The sequence below is a fragment of the Fukomys damarensis genome, unplaced genomic scaffold (assembly GCF_012274545.1).
Source record: "Fukomys damarensis isolate Sample0158 unplaced genomic scaffold, DMR_v1.0_HiC HiC_scaffold_39, whole genome shotgun sequence".
In the NCBI taxonomy this organism is placed as follows: Eukaryota; Metazoa; Chordata; class Mammalia; order Rodentia; family Bathyergidae; genus Fukomys; species Fukomys damarensis.
Window position 1 is genome coordinate 17431995 of NW_022900951.1, and position 27378 is coordinate 17459372.

Genomic DNA, 27378 nt, shown 5'->3' on the forward strand with positions numbered 1-27378 from the left:
CCACTTGATTACCATTAACTACTCGCATTTACTGATTATATACCATGCTCCTATGCTAAGAACTTAGATATTAACGCATTGAATCTCAAAAATGACCCTATGAAATTGATATATCATTGTATTTGTATTTTACAAAACTGAAACACGAAAGTTACTTTACATATAACTAGAAAGAAGAGTTGAGATGTGCAGTGAAGCAGTCTAAACTCCAGAATTCACATCTTTAGATGAATAAAGTAGTTTTGCTCATAAGGATTTCACCATCTAAAGGAGAAGACAAGGTTATTATCACTAAGACAAAAAATCTCTAGCATATATACACTCATAATTTAATTAATTTGCAGTTTTATGATTTGTTTTATCTAACAACTGCCTGATTTAGCTACATTGTTTCAGGTCAAAGTAACTAGAATAAGAAGGCAATTAATTTTTGTTGCAATGAAGCTATCTCTGAGCTAACAGTTGTTTGTAACAACGAATTTCACTCCATTTTAGCTTTATTCACCCAGAAAATGGCCTTAGTACAATATGATATGTTTCTTATCAGCAAAGAGCATACAGACATGTTAGAAATCCATTCCTACATATTACTGTATTCATTATTGAATCATTTTGTAATTGATTCCTATGGATGACTTAATTATTTATACAGTGTTAATGCCAAATTCATGCTAGCACTGGCAGAGCCTTTCATGGGAATAATTAGGATTGTGAAAAGCATTCCCAGCAGGGTACTTCCCCAGATCAGTGATTCTCAAGGTATGGGCCATGCTTGTTAAAGGACCCTAATGGATATGAGGTTTGGCCCCAAAATGATGGTCCTTTCTTATGGACAAATACTGCATCACTTCACAGACTGTCACTTTCGCTTGTGAATAGATACTGCTTGATAATAACCCACTAAATGATATTAAAGGGTTAAAAATTGAATAATCATAAAACTGCCTTGGAAATTTATTAAATATTTTAATTCAGTGTTTTTCCAATAAGTCTGGTGTCCATGCAACCCTGACAGTATAGCCATATTCTTATTGCATAAGCAAAAAAGAGATGGTTGAAATTTCCATGGTTTTCAGGAGGAATATTATGTTTATACATCATCAGGCTTTTTCATTATAAGTTATCGTTACATCTCATCCCTATCAATTTCATTTTGTTTTAGGTTGATTGCTTTACTGTCTAATTAGTGACTCCTATTTACTCACAGTTTTCCAAGAATGATACTATAAATCCTCCATACCCAACAGTAACTTTGTATTAACTCTAGTGGTATTATCAGTTATTTTTCATAGGAAAGAAAGACAGAGTGACAGACCCAAGAGGGTCTATTGATCTGTGTTAAGCAGCCACAGTTAAAAAAAAAACTATTAATATAGGAGGAACTACTTTTGCTCTTAACTGTTACGTTCTGTGGTGCTTTTAAAGTGTTGGGAGCCTGTAAGAGATCAGGTTTAAATTCCTGAAGAAACTAAATTCTTAAGTTTTATTAATTTTGAAAATGTTGCTTAAATGTTTAGAATTTTGTGCTTGATCTGTTTTGTTGTTTTAAATTTTGACTGTTAATGCACTAATAACACTCTTGAGAAAGAATTATTTTCACACTGCACAAAAGAGATTATTAATAAACTGAAGCTAGTCTTTTCAATTTCATGTTTGAACAAATGTAGGTCTCATTCTGCTTGTTCCTGATTAATGACTTCCAGGAAACAAACACAAAACCTGTTTTAATTAGTGAAGCACCCTGCAAAATAGGACACAGAAGAATTGAATTAGGAAATTATTAATTTTAAATTTATTAAATTTAAATTTTATTATAAATTCTCTGTTGCCTTTAGAGAGAAAAATAAAACATAAGTTCCAATGGCTGGGGCCCTTGGCATGGTTGCTAAGGTCAGCAATTACAAACGTAATTGAGGGCACATTTGTCTTTAATAGCTTTGATCATAGAGTTTTTAAAAGGCCTATTTTGTTATAGACTTTTGTCTCTTAGCTATGTAGCTCCCAAAAACTTGCTCAAATTTCTTAGGAAATTGGCCTATATTTTCTCCCATAACCAATATATTCAGATTATCTCACCACCATAACTCATTTAATAAAGCATCTCAAGTTTAATGAAACTCTCTGTAAAATTATTTTGCCCATAGAATTCATTAAAGTCTAGTCTGATGGAAGGACCATAATCTGTACCAAAATTTTCTCTTCATTTAACTCTTAAAAAAATCATATCCATTTGGTGTTTTCAGCGCCTTCTATTTCTACAAAACAATACGTAAGACTTGCTATATATGCACAAATCTTATCCAAAGCTTCCTCTTAATAAAACTACATTAATAAACTGATTAAGGCATCATTATTGATACTGTTACATTCCAGTGTCTGAAGATAAATTTTCTAAAATTATTTCAGACCATTTGCAGCCTTTATATACTTTTTATTGGCTTTGACGCTAGCAGCAATTGGCAGTGAGCCAATGATTTCAATCTAAAATCTCACTTCAAATGATATTGCTAAATTTGTCTCAGGGTAGGCCAGGAGGAATAGGATCCTAATCAACTTCATTCCAAAAAAATCTTAAATGGTGAAGATGAGATCAGTATTTCAATCTCTATTATTTATATGCAACTAATTTTAGATTAATTAATGTAAACTTCCTTATAAACATGAAAGGGCTTCTTTTACTATCACACCTAGAGTCATTACTGAACATTAGTTCCTCATCAGTAAAAAGAAGATAATATTGCCTTCACTCTTTTAAAAATTCAATCAGATATTGTATTTCTTTTTTTTGCTCTGCTGGGCACATAGTAGTCTTAATTCTGCATAGGAAAAAATTAACTCCTTTGCATGATAGGGAATTATATCCTGATAAGTAAATCAGGAAGCCTCTGAGGACTAAAAAATTGTACATTCCCTTTGGATATTAATGAGTGTATCAGTTAAGGTTCAATCAGGGAAGTAGAATCACTAAGTGGCATGGAAAAGGATTAGATCTTACTCAGTTGAGGAGCTGGTAAAAGCACTTCAGTAGAGCCAATGGTTGGAAGGAAAATCTGGACATGGGTAAACTGGAACCCATGAGCACAAACTGGAACCCTGTCTCTAACTGTCTTTAGACGGATATCCTTTGACATAGAGAGGCACAGGTTCTTTGTTCAGTAGTCCTCAGAGGAGGTGAAGGAAGAGATCTGATCAGAGCTGGAGGAGTTGTAGAACTTCCTTCTGACCACACCAGCAAGGTGAGCCAGTTGGAAAATGATGATGTGCGTGAACTGCAATAGTGACTGACACCCAAAGCTGAACTTCAGAGCAAAAGGGGTGCTGCTTCAGTTGTGTATTCCATATTGGCACAAATTTCCAAACCTAGAACAGAGCCATACAGAGGAGAGAATTTTGAGACATATAGTTCCTTCCAGCTTAGCTAAGTTGCAATAGAAAACTACCACAGTGAGGATCCCTTCTCTGTGGTCCTACCAGGTAAAATTTGCTTTGAAAATTTCTCTACCCACAGCATGTGTAAGATTCAGTGGTAAAGTAAAAAAAAAAAAAAATCTCTTTTATTATTTAAAAATTCTGTTATTCTACTCTGAGCAGACTCAGAAGTATAGCCTACCTCAATGAGGGTATCATATTTGCAAACCTAATTTAATCTTCTAAAGCTTACATTGGAAATATTACTTGAAATTGCATTTTCTTTATCTTCAATCAAAAGATGATTAAATACAAGAAATAATTAGGATAACATGTAGTTTGCTTGAGGTTTCTACTTAATGTATACACAATTCTTTATACACTTTTTATACTCTGAGGAAGAGTAGCAGATGACTGTATACCTAGATCATGTTACTTTAGTCAATTTTTTTTTTTTTTTTTTTTTTTTTTTTTTTTTTTTTTTTTTTTTTTTTGGTACCGGGGATTGAACTCGGGTCCTTGCACTTGCAAGGCAGGCCACTGAACCACTGAGCTAAATCCCCAGCCCTCTTTAGTCAATTTTTGAATCTCCTTCATTTAACTGCATTTTAGCATCATGTCTATTTTTGCCATATGACTATGATATCCACTTCTTAATTTGATATAAAATTATTTTGGATACTTTCAATTGTTTGTACTCTTCATATATATTTTTATAATAGAGAAAGGGAGTCAATATATACAAACTGGAACCGTGTCTATGTCACTACGGAAGTGCACAAGTAAAGCCTCTTTGCTCCAGCCATATTACCTGACTGTCCTCACCAGTGGGCTAAGGATAAGCAAAATGTCATCTAGGTGTATTTGGAGCAGCCTTTTCTAAACATTAGGCCATGTAGAAATCTAATTTTATTCATCTCTGAGTTTATATAAATTGCTTTCTTTCTCTTACTTAGTTTCCCCATTTACAAGATGAGCGTAGCACTGCTGAGAGAGCTATGGAAAATGCCAGCTGAATTGACAGCACAATGATGATTTGATTCTTTGTGCAAACACAAAAGTTTTTTTTTTAAATCTTCCAACCAGGCTTTCTCCATTCTGTTAGATAAAACCAGTTTTGCTTTTGTAGTCTTAAAAGTTATGTCTTATATGGTTCAGAATTGGAGGGAAAAAAGAATATGACATTTATCTCTATTTTATTATGAAATGACTTGTATATAGTGATTTTAAAGCCTTTAAACTCAACTGTTATTGTCCATATCTGGTATTCTCTCTGAAAACATATTTTTATTAAGAAAAATATATCTGTATTAAACTGTACCAAAACTAGATGATATGGACACATTTGAAGTAGTTGTCTTGGAGAGCTTATTTGCTATATAAACCAAATATCCCAAAATAAGAGTCTGATGTAAACATACTCTTAGCCATAAAGATTTTTCAGTAAATGCTGGCAGTCTTGGAATAAAGTAAACTAGCACAACAAGAATTCCATGATGAGATAATATGTGCATTACTATCAGAGAAACAAAACTAAAGGTAACAAGGAAAAGCTGTTTGCCTTCAGATTATTTTCCAAATAAAATAGTTAAGTCAATAGCCAAAAATGTTTTTCAGTAATTATAATTCAGTCATGTCATTGCTGACAAAAATCATCACACCATAATAGTGGCTTCATTTGAGATTCTTAGGCTTTATGTGTACTCTATTAGAAGTGAATCTTTTTATATTATTTATTTCTCTTTCATTTACATGTAATTTATTTCCTTTAATTCATTAACCTGCAGGTAGCAAATCTGTCTCTTTTCATTTTTTCTGATCATGAACATTTGTCAGAAAAGACTGACAAGCCTATCCTAATTTCTGTGACACCCAGATGTCAAAGTTTCTGTCAGACAGTAGTATCAGGAGCAGTAGCTGCCCACATTCTGCTTTGCACCTATTAAAAACTTTCTGCCTCTTTCTCAAGTGCAAAATCTATGTTAATTGTACATATCAATCAGACACCCAAAATAGCTATATCTAATATAGCTGGCTCATAAGTTACTTCCATATATGGTGGAATTGAAACATAAACTAAGTGCTTTTCAAAGAACAATCTAGCGTGCAGTATTAAAACAGAGTGACTACAGACACACACAGTTCCTACAACATCAATAATTAGATTTGCATTGATGACTAGCCAGGTTTTCCATTTCTTTCTAAAAATAAGTATCATGTAAAGTTAGCGCTCTGTGAAATATTCTAAAATCTTCTGGTTCAAATCCCTGATCTTTGTTGGAATTTTTTTGTACCGGGAATTAACTCAGGGCCTTGTGCTTGCCAGGCAGACACTGCACCACTGAGCTCCCAATTTTTTAAATAGGGAGGAGTGGATAGATGGAAGGAAAGGAAGGGGAATGGGAAAAAAGAAGGAAAAAAAGAATTAGGTCTTTAAGTGGGGGGGGCAAATTCCTGATCTTGCAGATGAGGAAATTAGGGTCAGGAGTAGTTCTTATGACTTGATCACTTTCACAGAACTAGAATACAGAATAAATTATGGAGAATTAGAAGTCAGATCTCCTGATTCCTACCTCAGTATTTCTTAGCTGGCACTGCACATTGTACTTTTAAAGAAAAAATTACCATTCTAAGTGTTAACTCTTTACCTAGTGTGTTTACAATAAAGTGAAGAGGCCACAGGTAAATGTGGAAGGAGGGAAACAAGATAGGATCTGGTTAATTCAAATGAAAAATGAAAATGGCTTACACCTGTAAGCTAAAGCGGACATACTAAGAATTAGACTGTGCATATGTTTTGAAGGTAAAAAGATAGGATTATTGACAGATTGAAAAATAGATGTCATAACTCATATCCCATATCTCAGTGTCCCACATAAGTGCTCAGTAAATTATATGATCCATGCTTTCAAATACTGTACTAGGAACTGAATATAGACTGATGACCAAAGCAGATGGTTTCTCCCTTCATAGAAAGTAGTACAATTGTGGAAAATCACACCATGGGAAAGTGGGCCAAGTATATTAATCTCAAGGTATTCCTCAGTAGTCAAGAATGTATTGTGTGAAAAATTGCGTAGCAGCGAATCAGCTGAAAGAGATTCCTCCAGTGTAAAGAATTAGTGCAAAAGCAGGCTTGCCTCATTTGGTTTCATAATTTCCTCATCAGTATTAACATAGATTTTTAATTGCATTGAGTTGGAGTAAGATGTGATTACTGTCTCATCCTTGTCTACTTCAGTTGAGCCAAGATCATAGCTTTCTCTATCTTAATTTCTAACATTTCCTAACATACAGATATTATAAATGACTGGCAGAATATCCCTGTAAATCTCTTCTAACCAACAGAGCAATACAACTTTCCAATTAAAATAAAATTGACAAAGCATGAAAAAGGTTGATAAGACGTGACTGGTTTCCATTATCTCTATTAATTTAAAAATGTTATCCTTTCTGATATTTTTCTGTTTTGGAAAATTCTTTCTTTCCACATAGTGTATACTTATATGTCATGGAATATTTTCATAAATGATGTCTCATATCAGAAGCAGTAATCTCACACATTGTTACTATGACTGCAGAATACTTACTTGGCAGGCATTGGTGTGTAGAGTTCAGAGCACCTGGTTGGGGATTAACAGATCTGGATTTGAATTCTGATTCTGTCCCTACTTGTGTGATCCTGAGCAAGTTGTTTATATATTCTATACCTCGGTTTTCTTTTCCTTAAAAATAAAAAAAGTTAATGATAATTACATCACAGATTTATTGTAAGAATTAAAACTAATAACGTATAAAGTGTTAATACTGTGCTTGACTCATAAGTCCTCAGTAAATAATAATTATGATCTAAACGTGACAGTTCTTATTATCCAAAGGTAGTGATTCTTGTCAGCCCTCCAAAATATTCACCAATTAATCACTTTTCCTACCTTGCCATTACAAAGGACAGAGGAGTCACATAGAATGAAATTCTGCATAAAATTCAGTCATCTTCCTTCAAAGCTAATATGCATGATGATCTTTTGATAAAACATTGACTCTTCCTAGTCTCAATAGTGTGACCTTCTCTAGATGCCTCCCAATTACTACCTTTTTATTATCTGACTGCTAATTGATCAGTTTATATTTTTAAACATAGTTCTTTTTGAGTGTGGAGCCATTTTTTATAGTTGCTAGTGCATTTTCATTGAGTAAAATTTAGGTCAACTTTATTGACAGAATCCAAAGCTACCTCAACCTACTGTACTTAAAGGCATAGTGTATATGCAATGCTGCATCCCTCACCCCTCTCTGCTCCAGTGTTTTATGTAGCAGATGGGAAAGGCCACCACCAACAACAGAAAACTTGTTAGGTTCTAAGATGTCATTTCTTATGGATTAAAGATTTGTGATTTAATATTTACTCCCATTAGTATCTTACCAAACTTGCTCATGTTTACACTTTCTTCTGCTAGAATACAATAAAGAATATATTTTTCTTTTTAAAATATTTAAAATATAAAAAACTTTTTGTTTATTTTAAAAATTAAGGGTGTAGAAGCAGCTGTCATTTTTCCCAAGTGTTTCAAATTGCTAAGCACCTTCTTTTCTTATTTAAAAGAAATATGCTATTGATTTAACTAGTCACTAAAGAAATCTTGGAACTTTGCAGAAAATTACAGTAAGAGAAAGTTGCTATATTTCAGTAAGAGTGTGTTTTGATTGCAAATTTTTCTATAAGTGTGGCAATTTGCAACTTGAGAAGAATATAATAGTAGCTGAGCTTTCAAAATGTAACAGAAACTCATTTTCTTCTACAATTAAGTGCTTCTGAATATTTCAGAAAAAAATGACCCAAATTACCCTCCCCCACACTTCTATATCCAAAAGGTGGGGGGAATGGAGTTTGAGGAGAACATCTGTGGACAAAATGAAAGACAAATGGTCTTTTCAGGCAAATGCTTGAAAAAGGGATTTTTATAGCCAAACTGAGTGTTTTAACATGCACGCCCATAGTTAAGAAGAGGATCAACAATACTTTCATAATGGTCTTTTATTTTATCACATTCTATTTTTATGGACAGAAGTATGGTGTCAACACATCCATTCATAATTCCTCATACAATCATTTGCAGAAATATCTTTTGACACAGATTTAGTGTACTTTTGCCAGCCTCATCTTGAACTTAAAGTTAAACCATTAAACACACTAAGACAATCTTAGTGTAAATAATCTAAAGGAAAGTGGATAACAAGGAACTTTTTCTTATCTGCCCAAAGGAATGAGATGTTAAAGAATAGAACTTCAGTACATGGATTACTGGAGAAAAGACACCTAGCTTCTCCCCACCCCTGTGCTCTTTGCTAGTGTTGTATTTAATATTCATGCACTCAATCAGTATTTCTTGAGCACCTATTCTAGACAGTGCATAAAATGGAATTCTTCATTAATGGAGTTCATATTTGAAGCTAACAGAGAAATATACTAATTAAATATTGCAAAATTATAAGGATAAAAATAAAGCAGGGAAAGACAGAAAGTGTTGAGGGCAATGAGAATAATAATTTTATAATACTCAGAACCATGGGAAGAATTTACTAACAAATAAATATTTTAGTAAAGTCTTGAAGGAAATAAAGGAGTAAACCATGAGAGTATTTAAGCAAGGACCATTTCAGACAAAGCAAACATCAGGACTAAAGGCCCTGGAATAGGATTGTTCTTGGCATGATCTAAGATCAGCAAGTTTGGCTGGAATAGAGTGAGCAAGGAGAAAAATAAGCAAAGGTAACTGGACCAGATCATGTAGGGCCTTCAATATCATTGAAAGAATGTGGGTGTTTATTTGAAGTGAGATGAGAAGCCACTGTGGAGTTTTACATAAAAGACTTAACATGACTCAATTCGTATTTTAATAGACTCACTCTGGGTCTTGTGTTAAAACTGGAGTAAGAGGAGAAAGAAGGAGAATCATGAGGAGGTATTTCAGTATCCAGATGTGAAAGGATGGTGTGTTAGAACAGGGTGGTAATAGTACAGGCAATAAGATTGTAAATATTTCTGGAAGGCAGAGCTGATGCAATTTACTGATGAACTGACCATGGGCTGTAGGAGAATGAAGATTTAAAGTTGACTCTTAAGATTTCCTGCCTGAGCCATTAGTGCAGAAAGTAAAATGTGGTATTGCCATTTACTAAAGTACTGTATAGAGGGCTGGGGATTTAGCTCAGTGGTTCTGCTGCCTGCCTCACAAGCACAAGGACCAGGGTTTGATCCCTGGTATTAAAAAAAAGAAAAGTAAAGTACTGTGTAGAAAACTACGGAGGAGCATATTTGGTTAATAAGTGGTGAATATCAAGAGTTTAGCTTTGTATATATTAAGTCTGTTGAGTGAGGCAGTAAAGAAGACATGGCTCGTGATCTGAATTGTAAGTTTCTTAAGATCAGAGTTTGTGTAATATTCTTAAAAAGTTCAAAGAACCTTCAGCCAGATTCTCACTATAATAAACAGAAAGTGCTAGTGTGGAAATTAAACAACCAGGTGATTCCACACTAAATAGAAATATGAGAAATTCACAAAAGCCTTTACAATAAATGTTGAAATAAAAACAGAAAACTTAAAAATAGTGGATGTTCAGAATACCCAATGCCAACTAAATAGCCTCAAAATGTAAAATATTTTCAATGAAAAAAATCACTGTATAGAAAGCTTTAGACTGGAAACAATTAGGAAATTGGAAGACAGAATTAATTCACTTATGGGACAGTGCAGAAATATGAAAGGGTAAAATATTTGAAAGACACATAAGTGATAAATTGAAAGATGCCAACATTTATCTATAGAATTAAAGATGTGCCAGTAAAAACCATTTGAAGATGACAAGTATCTTAAAAACAGCAATAGATACCAGAATTAGTAGTATGTTTAAATTGCCAAAAGTAAATTATTTTTAACTTACAATTTTATACCCAGCCAGGCTGTTATTCAAGAATAAATGACTTTTAGATTTTAAAACATAAAAATCTAGAATTTGCCACTCACAAACTGCTGTATAAGAACTTCTTAAGAATATCCTTATACTCGAACCTGGAAGAAGGGTGATCTAAAGTGAATACAGAAAAAATACAAAAATAAGATATATTGTAAATTTTCATTCTCATGAGAAATTCATTCGTCATCATGAATGCAAATATTCCAGAACTTTTTTAGGTCTTTTAGTACCTTATAATGATCATCTGTGTCATCTGTTATAATCATTTGTCTCTTCTTAATGTCTTGCACTTATTAAATTTTGTACAATATCCCTACAAGCTGAAAAATTATATACACTTGCCAATAGGAATTTATAATTCCTTCAGTATCATAAATTTGTACCTGAAGGATGCATAGCAACACTTGCTTATGACATGAGGAAATCTTCATTGTCAAGAGCTTATTTATGTGTATGAGTAATAAACAGTTTCAGTGAAAATTTGTGAAATACCTTTTTATAAGACCATTTCAGGGGTCCCCAAGACCACTAACATGTTTGGCAGTTTTATAAAAAAACCCATATAGTTTACTCACAGTAGGATTTATTACAGTGACACAGCAAGGATGTAAATCTCAGAAAGAACAAAAGATACCTGTGGAATCTGGAGAAACCCATATGCAGGGTTCTTGTGCTCGCTCCCTCCAGGTTACACAGAGCATACTTTTCCCAGGAAGCAAAACCTTCACATAATTTGCAGTACTCCTTCCCAGAGAAGCCCATTTAGAAACTCAGTAGCCAAAGATTTTATTGAGTTGGTAACTTAGGCAGCTTTTATCTAGTAACTGCCAGAATTTCAGATTCCTGTATGGAAAGAGGATAGTCATTGCCCAAGGTGAGAAAAACAGTCTGTTGATTAAGGAAGCTTCCTATCATTTTAGGGAAATTTTCAGCAGCCAAGTTCCAAGATTCAAATCAAGGGTCAGCCCTGCAAAGAAGGTGGCACCATTAGGGCTCCTGTATTAATTCTACTGCACAGAAACCTAACTGCATAGGTTTTCTCCCATTACCTACCAAACAATATAATTGAATTAATTTTTCATTTTAAAAAATGTCAAGTGCCTCGGAAAAATAAAATCTCTCTTGAAAGTACCCCACTGTGATATTTACAATATTTGCAAAAGAAATGTAAGACTTTACTTCATTGAGTGATGGATTAATTTGTACTAAGTAAAAGTGCCCAGGTATCAACAATATATATACCAATTATACTCTGTAGTCATTATCTTTGTGAAAGTACTATATATTTATAGGAAAAGACAAGAAAATCTTCTCAAAAAGAAAACCTGGAAAATGTAAGTGTGTTTTTGTATAGATTTTTAAGTATACCTACAGGTTCTAAGGAATAGCATTCAAGAAACCTAGAAGGTACATTATGTAATCCAATTCCTTGAAGCTGTTATCCATGTTGCTTTCTAAAAAACCAACCCTATCTTGCCGTATTTCAAAATAATGAGATATAAATCTGTAATGACTACCTGTGAAAACACAAAAGGAAAAAACCCAATCAGTAATTTTACAGCCAAACAGTGTTGGGAAAATAACTATATGTAAATTAGCCATACCTAAGCACACTAGCCTCAGTTATTTGAGCTACTATTTTGAAACAAAATGCACTCAAGCAAATCAACACAGCCTAATGGGGTTTTTCTCTTTTGCCTTCTCTCAAAAATTGAATTTCTTTGGCCATGGATGCTGCAAAGGTTGATACATGTATAACATACATGCACATATACATGCACACATGTTTATACTGCTTTGACACTTGGGTGATGATTATTTCTGGTTACATTATATGTCAGCAAATTTTTTGCCCCCCTATCTTTACAATTACTACACATCCATAATATATTTATTAGATTATATAAATTATACACCAAATAAGAAAATAATTATGTAAGTAGAATATTATATTATTAGTGAATATACTAAATAATATGGATATATTACATAAAACCAAGACCAGCAAATTTTATATAAATGAAATTTCAATTGCCTCTTACTGATATATTGATACATCTTCATGAAGAAAGAATGTGTTACCTAAAAATCATTTTTGAGGAGTATCTGTGAATTAAAAACCAACCTACTATCTGTATTTCTGCTTGTCTAGCTAATCATGTGAACATAATCTTACCACTCACCAACAAACAATCTAGCTTAGTAGACTAACTGGAGGCATTGAATGATAGTCGTTAATCAAAAGCTAGACCAGTCAATATAACTGTGAGTTTTTTTCCAGACATATTAAGCTGTTCAGGTACCTGGCATGGATGAAATAAACATATTTTAACTGGATGACTGTTTAACTGGGCAGGTATAATTCAGGGAGCATAGTTCATGGGAACCTTTATAAGGATGTCATTTGGGAATCAAGTGGGAGGAGTGAAATGAAGGCATAAGAAAGTAATATATTAAATGAATTAGATGCCTTAATATTAGACTCTTCAAACAATAGTTATTAAGGTCAGTGGCTGAAGTGTTTTTAAGATATCAAACATGGTCATTGGTGTGAGTAGCTCAAAAGTAAGAAGGTAAAGATAATTGGAAATCAGCAATAAGGAGCCAAGATGATGACATCATGTACGTGAAGATCAGTCCCCAATAGGAGTGCACATAAAAAGAAAACACTGATCCAAGTGCTGAAGTATTTAGAGACTAAAGGAGTTGGAGATGAGTGGGAATTGCTTGCCTAATTCATAAGATGTTTGTAAGAATCAAATGTTATATTCTCTGAAAAGGTACAATAAACCCTTACAATAAGGATCAAATTTCGGTGGGGGGAGTAGGGTAAAATCCCTTAGTTTTACCAGTGCTTCATCACCTGGTTACTCTACTTGTGAAATGAGGGTAAAGACAATATCCTATCCTGTTTCATGAGAGATTAGAAAATTAAGAGACATGATCTATTAATTTATTTGAACCTTGATGGGGAGTACTTTTTCTACCAGGATTTAGAGTCCTCATTTAACCTTGAGAGCTCTTTGTAGCCTGCTGGTATTCTGGATCACACTCTGAGTAGAAGATAACATTCTTCCTTATCTTTGATTTCAGACATTTCAACAGTCTTCTCTGCAGCACAAATCAAAGAAGAAAAACAAAGGTAAGAAATAGAAAGCTATACCTGCTTATTTTGCACTGTTTTAATCACCAGCACCTTTCACTCATCCTCTTTTGCTTGAGTTCAAGATGGTTTGGAAAAGTACAACCCTGTAGTGAAAAGAGCTATCCAGACCAGATTCTTCTTCAGTTTGATTTCCAGACTCGGTACCTTTTACAACAAATGCTCCCAGCACACTTTGAAGTGAGATTCCATGTTTCTGATGAGGTTCTGTCACTTATGTGGAGGAAAAAGTATTGAAAGATTTCCATACTTTTAGGCTGGGGGTTTATCTCAGTGACACTTTGACTGCCTCTCAAGTGCAAGGTCCTGAGTTCAATCCCTAGTACCAAAAAAAAATAAATAAATAAAAGATTTTCATACTTTTATATTCTAACCCAATCTAAAAATGATAAGACTTAATTTCAGGATCTATAATTAATCCTCTACATCTTTTTCAAAATTAAAGCAGCATGTGCTTGCTTCAGCAACACATACACAAAATTAAAGCAGCATTTTAACTTACTATTATATTTAGGTCCCATAGCAGGCAAGAGCAAAAGACGAATTTCTTGCAAGGATCTTGGCCGTGGTGACTGTGAGGGCTGGCTTTGGAAAAAGAAAGATGCGAAGAGTTACTTTTCACAGAAATGGAAGAAATATTGGTTTGTTCTAAAGGACGCATCTCTATACTGGTATATTAATGAAGAGGTAATATACATTTTTGTATTCTTATCCATTCTCTAACCAAATGTATCATTATTTTGAGATTTATATTTCTTAAAGCCAACTCAGGAGATAAATTCTAATTATTGAAGCAGATAAAGTTTAGTAAAATTGTATATATACACATTTATGTATATAATAACTAAAAGTCCCAAGCAAATTATCTATACATCTCATAACTAAAAGTACCAAGCAGATTCAAGCAGTAGCTTATCCAAAAGGACTATACTTGAAAATTTAATTCAGATTTTGAAATACATTGTTTTTGTTTAAAGTTTTACATTTTTTTAGTTGTTTATTGATATATTTTAGGAATACAATACAGTTACATTCATCATTGGGATCTTGTACCTTTACATGAAGTATATTGGTTCTTATTTTTCCCCAATCTGGGGCCCTCTCTACCCCCTCCACCCTTCCGTGTTTACAAAGACTTTGTTTCCATGTTTTTCCTTTTCTTATATTTTTTATTTTCCCTTCTTACCTTTCCCCTATCCCTCCCATTTCCCCTACCCCTTTAGAACTTTTCTTCGTATTACACAATATCAATTATACATTTTGATCTTTATTTGCACTTTTAGTTTTTCACACCAGAGAAACTATTCAGTATTTCAACGTGTATCTTATTAATTTCACTTGAGTATGGCCTCAGTGTTCATTCACTTAGCTATAAATGACTAGTTTCTCATTCTTTATGGTTGAGTAGTACTCCATTTTATTTAAAAAAAAAAAACACTCGTCTTCTTTATCCAGTCTTCAGTTGATGGGCAATTGGTCTGTTTCTAAGTTTTAGCTATTATAAACTGTACCACTATAAACATGGGTGAGCATATATCACTGTGGTATGATCCTTTTAATTATTTTGGGAAGATACCCAACAGAGGGATAGCTGGGTTAAATGGGACTTCTAATCCTAGTTGTTTGAGGTATCTCCATATGGATTTCCACAGTGGTTGCACCAGCCTGCACTCCCACCAGCAATGAAGAAGGTTTCCTTTCTCCCCACAGCCCCACCAGCATTTGTTATTGGTTAATTTCTTGATAGCAGCCATTCTTTCTGGAATGAGGTGGAATCTCAGTGTTGTTTTCATCTGCATCTCTCGAATGACCAATGCTATTGAACATTTTTATCTTCCAGCAAGTTTAGTGTTTCTGTTTTAACATTTAGATCTTTAATCCACTTCGATTTTAGTTTAGTGCATGGTGAGAAATAGGGGTCTAGTTTTAATCTTTGGCAAGTTGAAATCCGGTTTTTCCAACACCATTTATTAAAGAGGCTATCTTTCCTCCAGTGAGGATGGTTGGTTCCTTTGCCAAAGATGAGGTAGCTGAGTATGTCTGGATTTGTTTCTGCATCTTCTAATGTAATGTTTATCCCCCACAAGGGTGGAGCTCTTTAGCAGTGTATGTAAATTAGTATGAGCTGAATTTGTTTTTCTTGTAGAACAATGATTTCTGCTGTTAGCTTATCAAAAAATGTATGTGGCTTAACGTAGTATATAGGTTAAAGTCTTTTAACAAATACTATTAAGATGTTCATTTGCATTTGATGATTAAAATGATTGTTGAAATATAATTTAACAACATTGTACTTATGTTACAGCACACATTATCTAGAGTATTGGTGTTTGCTAAACAAGCTGTTATGTCATGTCACATTATGTCATGGTTAAATATGTAGACTCAGGAATCACATCACCTGAGTTACTGTGCTTCAACTTCTTCATCTAGGAGTAATAATACTTAGCTTACTGAGCTGTCTTATAGATGAAATGAATCAATGAATGTAAAACCTATTTAAAACAATACCTGGTACATACTAAATATTAAATTTGCTAATAGTAATATTTTAACTGAACTTTTATTTGTAAAACTGGGAATTCATATTTTCTATTTAATATAAATATATGTATTATAAATACAAAAATATTTTAGTGGTTTGGTTCTTTTGATTTTTTTGTGGCAATCATGCAATTACTTAAAACAGTGATGGCAAACCTTTTAGAGCTTTAAATGATGCAGCCTGCTGTGACATGCATGCCATAGGTTTGCCACCACTGACCTAAAATATCTTGTCTCAAGTGTCTTCTTTTAGCTATATTAAACTTCCATTTTACCTGTATTATAATTTAATAGATAAATACTTTTTCTATGTCAACCAGGTAATTAAGAATTATCCAAAATCTTAATGTTTTATACAAGCTATTCCAACTAATCTAAAGCTATCTTTGGTAAGCTCTTTAATCATTGTGCCCCTTCTCCTGGTTATGACCAAGCTCCTTAGACTTTTACTCAAAAAAACTTTTTATTTGATCTGTGCTATACCAGCCCATAGAATCTTTGAGGAGGGGGCTTTTTTTTCTTTGGTACTGGGGGTCAAACTCAGGACCTTACACTTGTGAGGGAGGTGGTGGCACCACTGAGCTAAATCTCCAGTCCTTCATAGAATCTTTTGTTGTTGTTGTTACACAAGTACAGTTTATTTATTTATTTATTTCTCTCATTGAGTTTATTGGTACATTTTAGGTATACAGTACAGTTACATTCATCACTGGAATCTGGTACCTTTAATTGGGATCTTGTACCTTAAATATCAAGCTCAAGTGAGGTTACATTCCCATCCTCTTTTTTTAATCCAACATTAAAGTGAGGAGAATTTTATAGATTTTATTCTGTTTTCCAAAGGAGAAAAAAAATATACACACACAGCATATTTTGCAAGCCAGATATTTGAAGATCAAGTTGACCTATTTCATTTTTAAATTCATGAATATACAAAATCGTGATTATATAATTAGAAAAAAGTTAATTTAGATTTGATAAGAGAATTATTGAAATCAGACGGAAAACTGAAACAGTAATTATCTCTATTTATATCTGAACATTAAATATAATAGAAAATCATGTATTATAAAGGTGAACTACAGTTATTTTGTGTATTATAAATATATGTATACCCTCTGACCAGAACTTTTTTTTTTTTTTTTGGTAATGCTAGGGACTGAGTCCAGGGCTTTACAAATGCTAGGCAAGTGCTGTGAGCTACACCCTCTGCCCCAAAAGGTTCTTGTAAAATATGTCTCAGTAAACCTAAAATGTACCAATAAACTTGATAAATAATTTTTAAAAGAATTTTAAAATTTTCTGTCCCAGTTTTAACATAAAAAGGTTATTAAAGCATTTTATACTTTTAATTTGTAGTATTCTAAATATTCAAAATTTACCTTCAAGCTAGGTATCCTGGCACACACTTGTAATCCTGGCACGTAGGAGGCTGAGACAGGAGGATCTTTGTGAGTTCAACGACAGTATGGGCTACATAGTGAGTGAGTTCAATAGTAGCCTGAAGTGCGTAGTGAGACCCTGTACCCCAAAAAATAAAAATAAAAAATATATACTTTCAAAATATGCCTTCAATTTATGAAATGTAACAGGTAAGAGTGGAGTTCTATTCTCAAATGTCAAATTTGAGTTAGATGAACAAATTTATTAGTGCAAATATTCAAAGTATAATTACACAATAGTACTGACTTCAGCCCTCTTTGTGTAATAGCCTAAACAAGAATCTTGCTTCTTTAGGATGAAAAAGCAGAAGGATTCATCAGTCTGCCTGAATTTAAAATTGACAGAGCCAGTGAATGCCGCAAGAAATAGTAAGTTTATTTTGTTTGGTAAGAGGGGGAAAGGTAAAAGATTTTGTTTTAATTTGCAACCTAAATTATAGGTTGCTTATCTAGTGCTTTCAAAATGAAGTAATAAAGTACTTTTGTGGGCAGGCAATTTAATTTTTTACTGATTTCTCTCATGGTAGAAATATTAGTATATGAACTCAGGTTAGATGTTGAGGCAAATTTTGTCCATATTATTTATTTTGAACTTATTTCCTAATTTTTAATAAAATAAATGTACCTTCTCTTGTTGCAGTGCATTCAAAGCCTGTCATCCTAAAATCAAAAGCTTTTATTTTGCTGCTGAACATCTTGATGATATGAACAGGTAAAGTATTAGTTAAATTTCAAAGTATATGAACAGAACTAAAATTCTGTGTTTTCTACAGTAATGCTTAGAGAAAGTCACTGAACTTTCTACATTGATCAGTTTAAAATAATTCAGGCCTCAGTAAATTTGGTGTTTCTTTCTGTCACTTTTCATCTGTCACTGGACAGGCCTTTACAGCCAGTTGATTAGATGACTCTAATCAATTTACTTGATCAGTTACTTGATGGCTCCATATCTACCACATTCTGCTTCATGTTTAAACAACTTTTCTGATTTTCTCTCTTCTCTTTACTTTCAAATAAAATTGTAGAAGTTACATTTAAGATTCAAAATTTCTCCTTTCTATAGTTTTAGCAACTAGTGTTCATTTTTTATATATAACCTGCCTACAATTAGGGAAAGGTAGCATAGCATAGTGGTCAGGAGCACGTGGGTTTTTTCTTTTAGTTTAGTTTATTAGTACATATGTGCAGTACATAATGATTACATTCCTTGTGGGGAGTTGGTACACGTGCATAACACATCTTAATTCCTTTTTCATCCTCTTTCCCTCCGCTCCCCCTTCCACCCATCTCTTGATCCCCCTTCCTTTTTTGTACATTTTGTAGTACATAATGTTTATATGCCTTGTGTGAAATTATTACATGTATATAACACATCCAAAGAATTAGGAGCATGTGAACCAGACTAAGTTCCAGTTCTACCATGTACTACTTATGTAACCTGGACAACAAACTTGACCCTTCATTATTCCAGTGTATTCAGTAGCTGGTGGGAATAATAACCATCTTAATCCCAGCTTTTCCAATTACTAGCTATGCAAACTTAGGGAAGAAATTTAAACTCTATATGCTAGGTTAGTAGAATAAGGATAATTATCACTATTAATAGGATTTTTATGAGGGTATATATAAATTTTAAGTGTAACATAAATGCTTACTTTCAATACATATTCCTGTGTGTACTTCAAGATTTTATCTCAATTACCTTTCTTTGTATGTCTTTAAGAAATAGTATCTAGGTATTTTAAGCACAAATTTGTGTAGCTTCATAAATATGCTTGAACACCCTAAATGAACCCGTAATGTACTACCATAAATCTTGTTTTTTGATACTCAAGAGTGCAAGCATGTTTTTTCCAATGCAAAGATATGAGCATAAGGCAATACAAAAGAAGGGAGGTTTTGAGAACACTTGAATAAATATTTAATTAATAAAATAACTAACCTTCTCATGTAGTTTCTGCTTCCCTAGATTTATTTGACCTACCAATATTGAAATTTCCCACCAAGCCATTGAAATTTGGAGAGCTTTTTCTCCTTGTTCTTAAGATAAAAAAATGTTTATTCACACATGGCAGCGAGAAGGTGCAATACTATATTTTGTCTCAATTATTTTATAATTTTGTCATCCTAGGTTCCCACTATCCATTTAAAGTTTTATGACCAAATTGAACATAAGTTTATCCTGTCTTAGAAGGTGGATACATTAGATCCCATTCACTACTCTTTAAGAGTAATATAATCATTCGTGATATATGCTATTTATGCTTAGAAATTGTCTGCTTAAAATGCATTTTATGAACTATAAAATCCTTCTTGGCCTCCATTTGCTACTGCATGTTAACAGTAGCTTCAAAAGGATGCTGATAGCTGGGGATTTAGCCCAGTGGTGCTGCCACCTGCCTTGCAAGCTCAAGGTCTCGAGTTGATCCCTGGTACAAAAAAAAAAAAAAAAGATGCTGATGTCACTACTCTTTCCTGATACTGCACTCACATAAACATAGCTGGTTCTGGATGTCACAGAAGAAACTAACGCAAGCCCATGTGGTTCATTTTGGTGCTTTTTCTAAGCAGTCCATCAAAGAAAGACTGGATCTAATAAACAATATATCATTTCCACATTATATATTTAAGAGTCCTAGTCATTATAAGGCTTGCCATAGTACACTTAACCTTTTAGTATTAATAAAAATACTTGTTATTAGAAGGAGAAAAGTTTCAGTGCTAAAAATATTCAGAGGATTGGTGATATGGAGAGACACCCACGTCCAGCTTTGTTCACTTATCTACTTGTTATATAACAGGTTGTCTGGGTGTTGATTTATTCTATTATCTTTTAAAAGTATGTGCTTAAGTCCTCAAGAGAGAATATATTTATAATTATAATAAATATCTGCCTTATCAGATCATGTCATAATTTTTAAGTATCCTTAACTTTTTATGAAAATATAACATGATAAAAAATAATACATCTTTTTTCTTCATATTTAAAATGTGCCATAACATGAAGGCTTTCAAACAAGAAAGTATGGGTAAGCAGATTTTGTATTATAGTGAAAGTTTTAATAAAATATCCAGGCTGACAGAGAAGAATGTGTTAGCCTGACCACCTTATCTAAAATAGCCTTCCCTTATCCTCAGAAACTTTGACATTCTAATAGTCGACATTCTTTGCTTGTTTTTTTAAAAATAGCATTTGATTTACTTCTCGTATGTTTCTTTGTATCTCTCTTTCTTTCCTATCTCCCTTACTAAGATAAAGGCATCATTGAAGTCAGGCATTTTATCTCATTTCTCTCTGTATTATGGATGTCTAGAATAGTACCTGATATCTATAGGCTTTCAATAAATATATTTTGCATTAATTAATACCTTTATGTCTACTCTTATAATAGCCTTAAAATACCACATCATAACAATAGCAAGTACTATATTTTATATTAGTGTCTTCCAAGTAAATTGTTAACAACAAGTTTATCCTAGATAGCACCAACAGTTTTGTAGTATTTGCCCTTTTGTGGCTGTCCTATATCCACACACTTTGTAAAGAATTTTTATTATGAACAGAATTTTTCTTCCTGGAAGTAGGTTAAACTTTCAATTGTCCTTTGAAATTTATGAATTTTTTAGTACCCAGTAGCTATATCTTACTCTTTCCTCTATCCATAAAATATACCTCATTGCTTAGCACATACCAAGCCCTTAATAAATGTTGTTGAATTATAAAATTGAGGAAGCTTCTTTTTAATTTCTTGATTCATCTTGTAAGAAACCTCACAGTCCTCTAGAACTCTGATAAAATAGTAAATATAAGGCACTGGATTAAAATTCAGTGATGACTTTGCCTTTAGTGGTATTATCATGATTTTCACCAAAGAGCAAAGGCTAGTCTTTCCAAAGAATCATAAAATTTGCCTTGCAGTACAAATTTAACCTATCTCACTACAAATGAACTATAGACTAGTTTTTAATTTTAACCTTTACTAATCATTAGAGTCCTTTTTAAAGATTGTCATGAAGTTGACTTTTGACTATAGTTTATAATCTTCTAGAGTTTGTGTTTATAGACATGCTATTGAATTCAATGTGAACATTATTCCATTTCTACTTCAGTCCCTTCCTCACTTCCCACACTTATTTTAATAATTCATTGTAGGTTTTGCCAAAATAGTTTGTGTTAAGTGAGTTATTCTTAAAATTAAAGTTTTCATAGATAGTGATTTTTGCCTTTTAGAAACACAGCTTTCTTTCCCTTTCGAGATATGCTTACTACCTGGTGCACATTTAATATCGCTTGAAAAAAATGGTGAAATACATGAGTCCCTTCATAGAATGTAATCTTCCACTTGATAGGGAAGAGAAGATGTTAGGTGAAGAAGTTCTCAAACAGAAATTTTTATTTATAATATATCTACATCAGATTATTCCACAGTTAATCTTTAAATGTAGAGACAAGTTTCTGAAGTAGTCATGAAATGTGTTTGTCCTTTGCTCATTAAGTTTAAATGAGCTTAATCAAAATATTATTCCACTGTAAAACTATTATTTTCACAGGCAAGGTCCTTAAGTTTGTCACTTATGAGAATAAATTGTACCTGATATTCTTTATATTTAAAGGAACATTTGTTCTGAAGAAACAGAACAGCAGGAATATTTAAAGTGTTTCTACATTTGGTGCAAAACAAATTAGTACAGCTTTGGTTATCTCAAAACCCTTTATTTTACAGACTGTTAACAGCATTACTCAGGTATTCTGTTGAAATAGCATCTTAGGTGTGGGAACACTGTGCTACAATAAATGACTCATTGAATACTCAATGTATCAAGAGTAGCAAAGAACATATAGGGTTATTACAAATATTCTTAGATATCTTAAATATTTTTATGAATTAAATTACAAGTAAGTTGCAGTTTATTGTGTTTTTTGTTTTTTCTTTTTTATTTTGTTGTGGTTCTTTTGTTTTTGGTACCAGGGATCAAACTCGGGCCATTGCACTTGTAAGACAGGCAGATAGTGTTATTGATTTCATTATTTGTTTTTTTCAGGTGGCTTAACAGAATTAATATGCTGACTGCAGGATATGCAGAAAGAGAGAGGATTAAGCAAGAACAAGGTAATGGAATACCCATTTATACAACTGTATCATACTTTTATTCTTTCTGTTATCCTGTACAATTATTCATTGCTATTACTTGAAAGAACATATGTCAATGCATGATCATTTCTGTCTAGGCAATTTGAATATAGATCTAGCCTCTTATAGGTGAGGTTAGTAAATGAACAGATAGGGGGCCAGGGATGTGTAGCTCAGTGGCCCTGTACCTGCCTAAAACCAAAAGGTTCTGAGTTCAATCCCTGGCACACAAAAAAGAAAAAGAAAAAGGAACTGAACTCTGAAATTTTTGGAACAGTTATTATGGAGTTTTTTCCTAAGTATTGTTTTCTCCTTTCATCTATTTCTTAGGAGGAACTGAAATCATAAGAAGAAAAAATCCTATAAGTGTTCTTAAATACTGACCCAAGGCCAGGTCCCTGATAGTGAGCTTTGTTTGTTTGTTTTACTATTTATTAGTTTCATAGATATTTTAGTAAACTTTTATACAAAGAGGTCAGATTGTGATCCTTTCTTTTTTAAAGTATCTGATTTGGTGATGCACTTCAGTTCTCTTACTCTGTGACTCTCTGATCTTAGGGAATTTGCCTTGGTACTGACCTCAGATTTATAAAACATGTCATGATGCATAACTGAAATATTAAGAATGAAAGCTGTGGTCACCATTCTGAGGTGGATTCACATTTCCAAAGGGATGCTTCTACATCCCTTGAAAGCATAAATAGTTTCTTGAAATTATTTGAGATCTTCTAAAGTTAAAAAGAATTCCATAGATCAATACAGATGCAAACAAAACTTCTCTATATTTGTGTCTCCAATAAGTCCACCAGTTTATTGATGTAGAGATTCTTAAATCCTATGTCTTCTCAGAATTAGAGTAAAATCTCAGCCAAAACTTTTTTTAAAACATCTAAAAACTAAAGTATTGGTGACTAAGAGATGACAATCACATTTCAAAATCAGTATTTTAGCAAATGTTTAAGCAGTTGTCATTAAAGGGGTCAGATAACATTTTGACTTTTGAGGACCATAGACTATCTCTGTTGCAACTATGCATCTCAGCCGTGGTAGTGTGACAGTAACTATAGATACTTGAGTGGACATGGCTATTTATCAATGGGCTTTATGATTTTATATCATGTCAGTTTTCATACTTTGAAGAATATTTTTCTGTTGACTTCTGTTTTAGCCATTGAAAATTTAAAAACCATTCTTGGTCCACAGACCATGTGAAAATAACTAGAGATCCACAGTTGACCTGCAGGCCAAGGCTTACTAACTCTTAGTTTGGTCCATGGGATAAGGGAATGGAGATTGCTGGTGCATTGTAGGGGTGAGAAAATAGGGCCGGAAAATCCCAAATAAATAGCAAAACATAGTTACTGCTAAGGGTAATTTATCATCTTATTGTGGATTTCAAATATTATTTAAGAAAAACTAAAAAGCAATACAAATGCAAATGAGTACTAATCTTTACAGAGCGTACAACTGATAATAATTTGCATGGATTTAATTTTTTTTCAAAAATAATTTGAGAAGTAGACAGAGTTAATGAGGGGGAAGTGATTTTTTAAGAAAGTGGTCAGTGAGGCTGATATAAAGTCTGCAGTGGAGCAGGAAAGAAGATATTGTATTCAGTATTAAGTTCTGTGCTGGACCCTCAAGTAGCACTCATAATTGTATAAAAGTGAACTGCACACTCATCTGCCTGAAATTAACTTCCATTGTAGTAGAAAATTGTCTTAGTGTGATATACAAAGTTAAATGTAATAAAGTACAAATCAGGTTCCACAGAAATGAAGCTAAAGATAGTCCTTTTAGGACAAGAATGGAGAAAGATTTTATGTTGACTGTGTTTTCATGTGGACTCAAGGAAGTAACTAACACATTTGAGGCAGTGGAAGCTGCATAGAAAGTTCCACATTTAATGACAGAAGCCATCTCCATCAAGTCAATGTGCACTGACAAATCTTAGCCAAGACTATGAAACATTAAACCAGTTATTAATACACATACATGTCTCAATGATTAAAAGTTTATTACCTTCATGCATCAGTATAAATTTGTTCTTTTTATTGAGTTTATTGGTACAATCTAGGTCTACAATACAGTTACATTCATTACTGGGATCCTATATCTTCACATGACAGGTCTTGGTTCTCATTTTTTCCCCTTGTCCCTGCCCTCCCTTCACCCTCCCCATTAACAAACTCTTTATTTCTATTTTTTCATTTTCTCATATTTTTTCTTTTCCCTTATTTCCTTTCCCCTACCCTTCCCACTTTCCCTAAAACTTTAGCCCTTTTCTTCCTATTTCACACTCTTAATTATCCCATTAGGATCTTGTATACTATTATAGTTTTTCACACCAGAGAAAATATTCGGTATTTACACATGTGTGACTTATTTATTTCACTTAAGAGTATATCCTCAATATGTGTCCATTTTCCTATGAATGACTCTAATTTCTCATTCTTTATGGCTGAGTAGTATTCCATTTTATAGAAAAACCACATCTTCTTTATCCATTTTCCAACAGATGGACTGATGGGCTCTTTCCAAGTTTTAGCTATTACAAACTGTACCGCTATAAACATTGATGCGCATATATCACTGTGGTATGATTCTTTTAAATCTTTTGGAAAGATACCCAGCAGTGGAATGGCTAGGTCAAATGGAACCTCTAGACTTAGCTCTTTGAGGTATCTCCATATTGATTTCCATAGTGGTTGCACCATTCTGCACTCCCACCAACAATGGAGAAGGGTTCCTTTCTCCCCACAACCCCGCCAACATTTGTTATTGTTTGATTTCTTGATAGCAGCCATTCTTTGTGGGGTGAGGTGGAATCTCAGTGTTGTTTTCATCTGCATCTCTGGAATGACCAGTGATGTGGAACACTTTTTCATATATTTACTTGCTGCTTTTACTTCTTTGTCTGAGAAATGTCTGTTCATTTCAGATGCCCATTTTAGAATTGGGTCTTTATATTTAGGGGAGCTGATTGTTTTGAGTTCTTTATATATTCTAGATAATAGTCCTTTGTCTGAGGAGTAGTTGGTAAGAAATTTTTCCCACATTGTAGGTTGTATCTTAGTTCTGTTGATGGTTTCTTTTGCAGTGCAGAGCTTTTAAATAAGAGGAGATCCCAGTTGTTGATTCTTTCTGCTAGTTCCCATGCTACTGAGGACTAGTTCATAAAGTCTTTTCCTATGCCAGTGTCTTCAAAAGTTCTGCCTAATTTATCTTCCAGGAAGTTTAGTGTTTCTGTTTTAATATTTAGATCTTTAATCCATTTGGATTTTAATTTAGTGCATGGTGATAGATAATGGTCTAGTTTTACTCTTTGGCAGGTTGAGATCCAGTTTTTCCAACACCATTTATTAAAGAGTCTGTCTTTCCTCAAGTGGGGATGATCAGCTCCTTTCTCAGAGATGAGGTAGCTGAGTACATCTGGAGTTGTTTTTGTGTCTTCCAGTCTGTTCCACTGATCCTCAGGTCTGTTTCTTTACCAGTACCATGCTGTTTTTATCACAGTGGCTTTGTAGTATAGTTTCAGATTGGGAATTGTTCTACCCGCTGCCATATGTATGTTGCCTAGGATGGCTTTTGCTATTCTAGGTCTCTTATGGTTCCAAATGAATTTTTGAATTCTTCTTTCTAGTTCTGTGAAGTATGGTGTTGGAATTTCAACTGGTATTTCATTGAATCTGTATAGCAGTTTTGGTAGTATGGCCATTTTCACTGTGTTGATTCTTCCTACCCAGGAGCAGGGGAAATCTTTCCATTTTCTTATATCCTCTTCGATCTCTTTAGACGTCTATAGAGTGTTCCACCCCACAAAATCAGAATATACATTCTTTTCAGCTGCACATGTGTCATTCTCCAAGATAGATCACATACTAGCTTACAGAACAGGTTTGAATAAATTCAGTATAATTTTATAAGACTAAATTTGTGCTAAAAATACTGAAAAAATGCCAGCTTTCTTTTTCAAATTTCTTTCAAAGACATAAAACATTTCTCTGATTTTTTTTCTGATATTTTTATTTGATACATAAACATGTCACATCTTTATCCTTTGTCCTTCCCCTTTCTCTCCCCTGCCTCTCATCTAGCCCCCATCCTCAGATCCTGCTCCTTTCTCCACAGTGTCTTCCAGTTTTATATAATCTTTCTTTTATTTTACTCTTTAAAGACACAGATGAGTAATGTACTGATAGGAAAATGAACCTATGAAAAGTGTCAATTTGTATAAGTAAAGAAACTTGGATTTTCAGGCTTGAGTTCTGTATTTTGTTTCTCAGCATTACTTTGAAGCTGAGCATGACCTTAATTTTAGTGAATTTCTTTTATACATGAAATTATATAATCAGATTTCATTGTGGAATACAAGAATTGGTAAATTATATTGCATATGCACTTTCCAAAAATTATTTATTCTGTGGATTCATGCTGCCCTAGTTTGTCATGTGAGTATATATTTTATGCCTACTGAAGTGTAATAGAAAATCGTAAGCAGAAGCTAATCATTACAATTCAAGTCTCTCTTGGTACGGCAACCAGAATCTCAAGTAATTTTGATTTCCACAGAGTATAAGGCATTTTAACATATGGCGAAAGTATATTAGATTTCTGTCTAATGCATTATTGGGTCTCATGGTATTCTATTTAGAAAACTAAGAGATATATACATCTACTCTATACTTTTATAGTTACTTGATATATTCTAAGT

General features: G+C 33.3%; 1 protein-coding gene across 3 annotated transcripts in view; it reads left to right on the forward strand.

Annotated features, from left to right (window-relative positions):
* The window catches only part of Cnksr2 (connector enhancer of kinase suppressor of Ras 2), a 263447-nt gene that overhangs the window by 193727 nt on the left and 42342 nt on the right, over nucleotides 1-27378 (forward strand). For all 3 annotated transcript variants that reach the window (XM_010607126.2, XM_010607127.2, XM_010607128.1), the window contains 5 exons: nucleotides 13477-13525; nucleotides 14061-14233; nucleotides 17828-17901; nucleotides 18173-18244; nucleotides 22576-22643. In XM_010607126.2, coding sequence (XP_010605428.1) covers nucleotides 13477-13525; nucleotides 14061-14233; nucleotides 17828-17901; nucleotides 18173-18244; nucleotides 22576-22643 — 436 coding nt within the window. The remainder of the gene's footprint in view (nucleotides 1-13476; nucleotides 13526-14060; nucleotides 14234-17827; nucleotides 17902-18172; nucleotides 18245-22575; nucleotides 22644-27378) is intronic.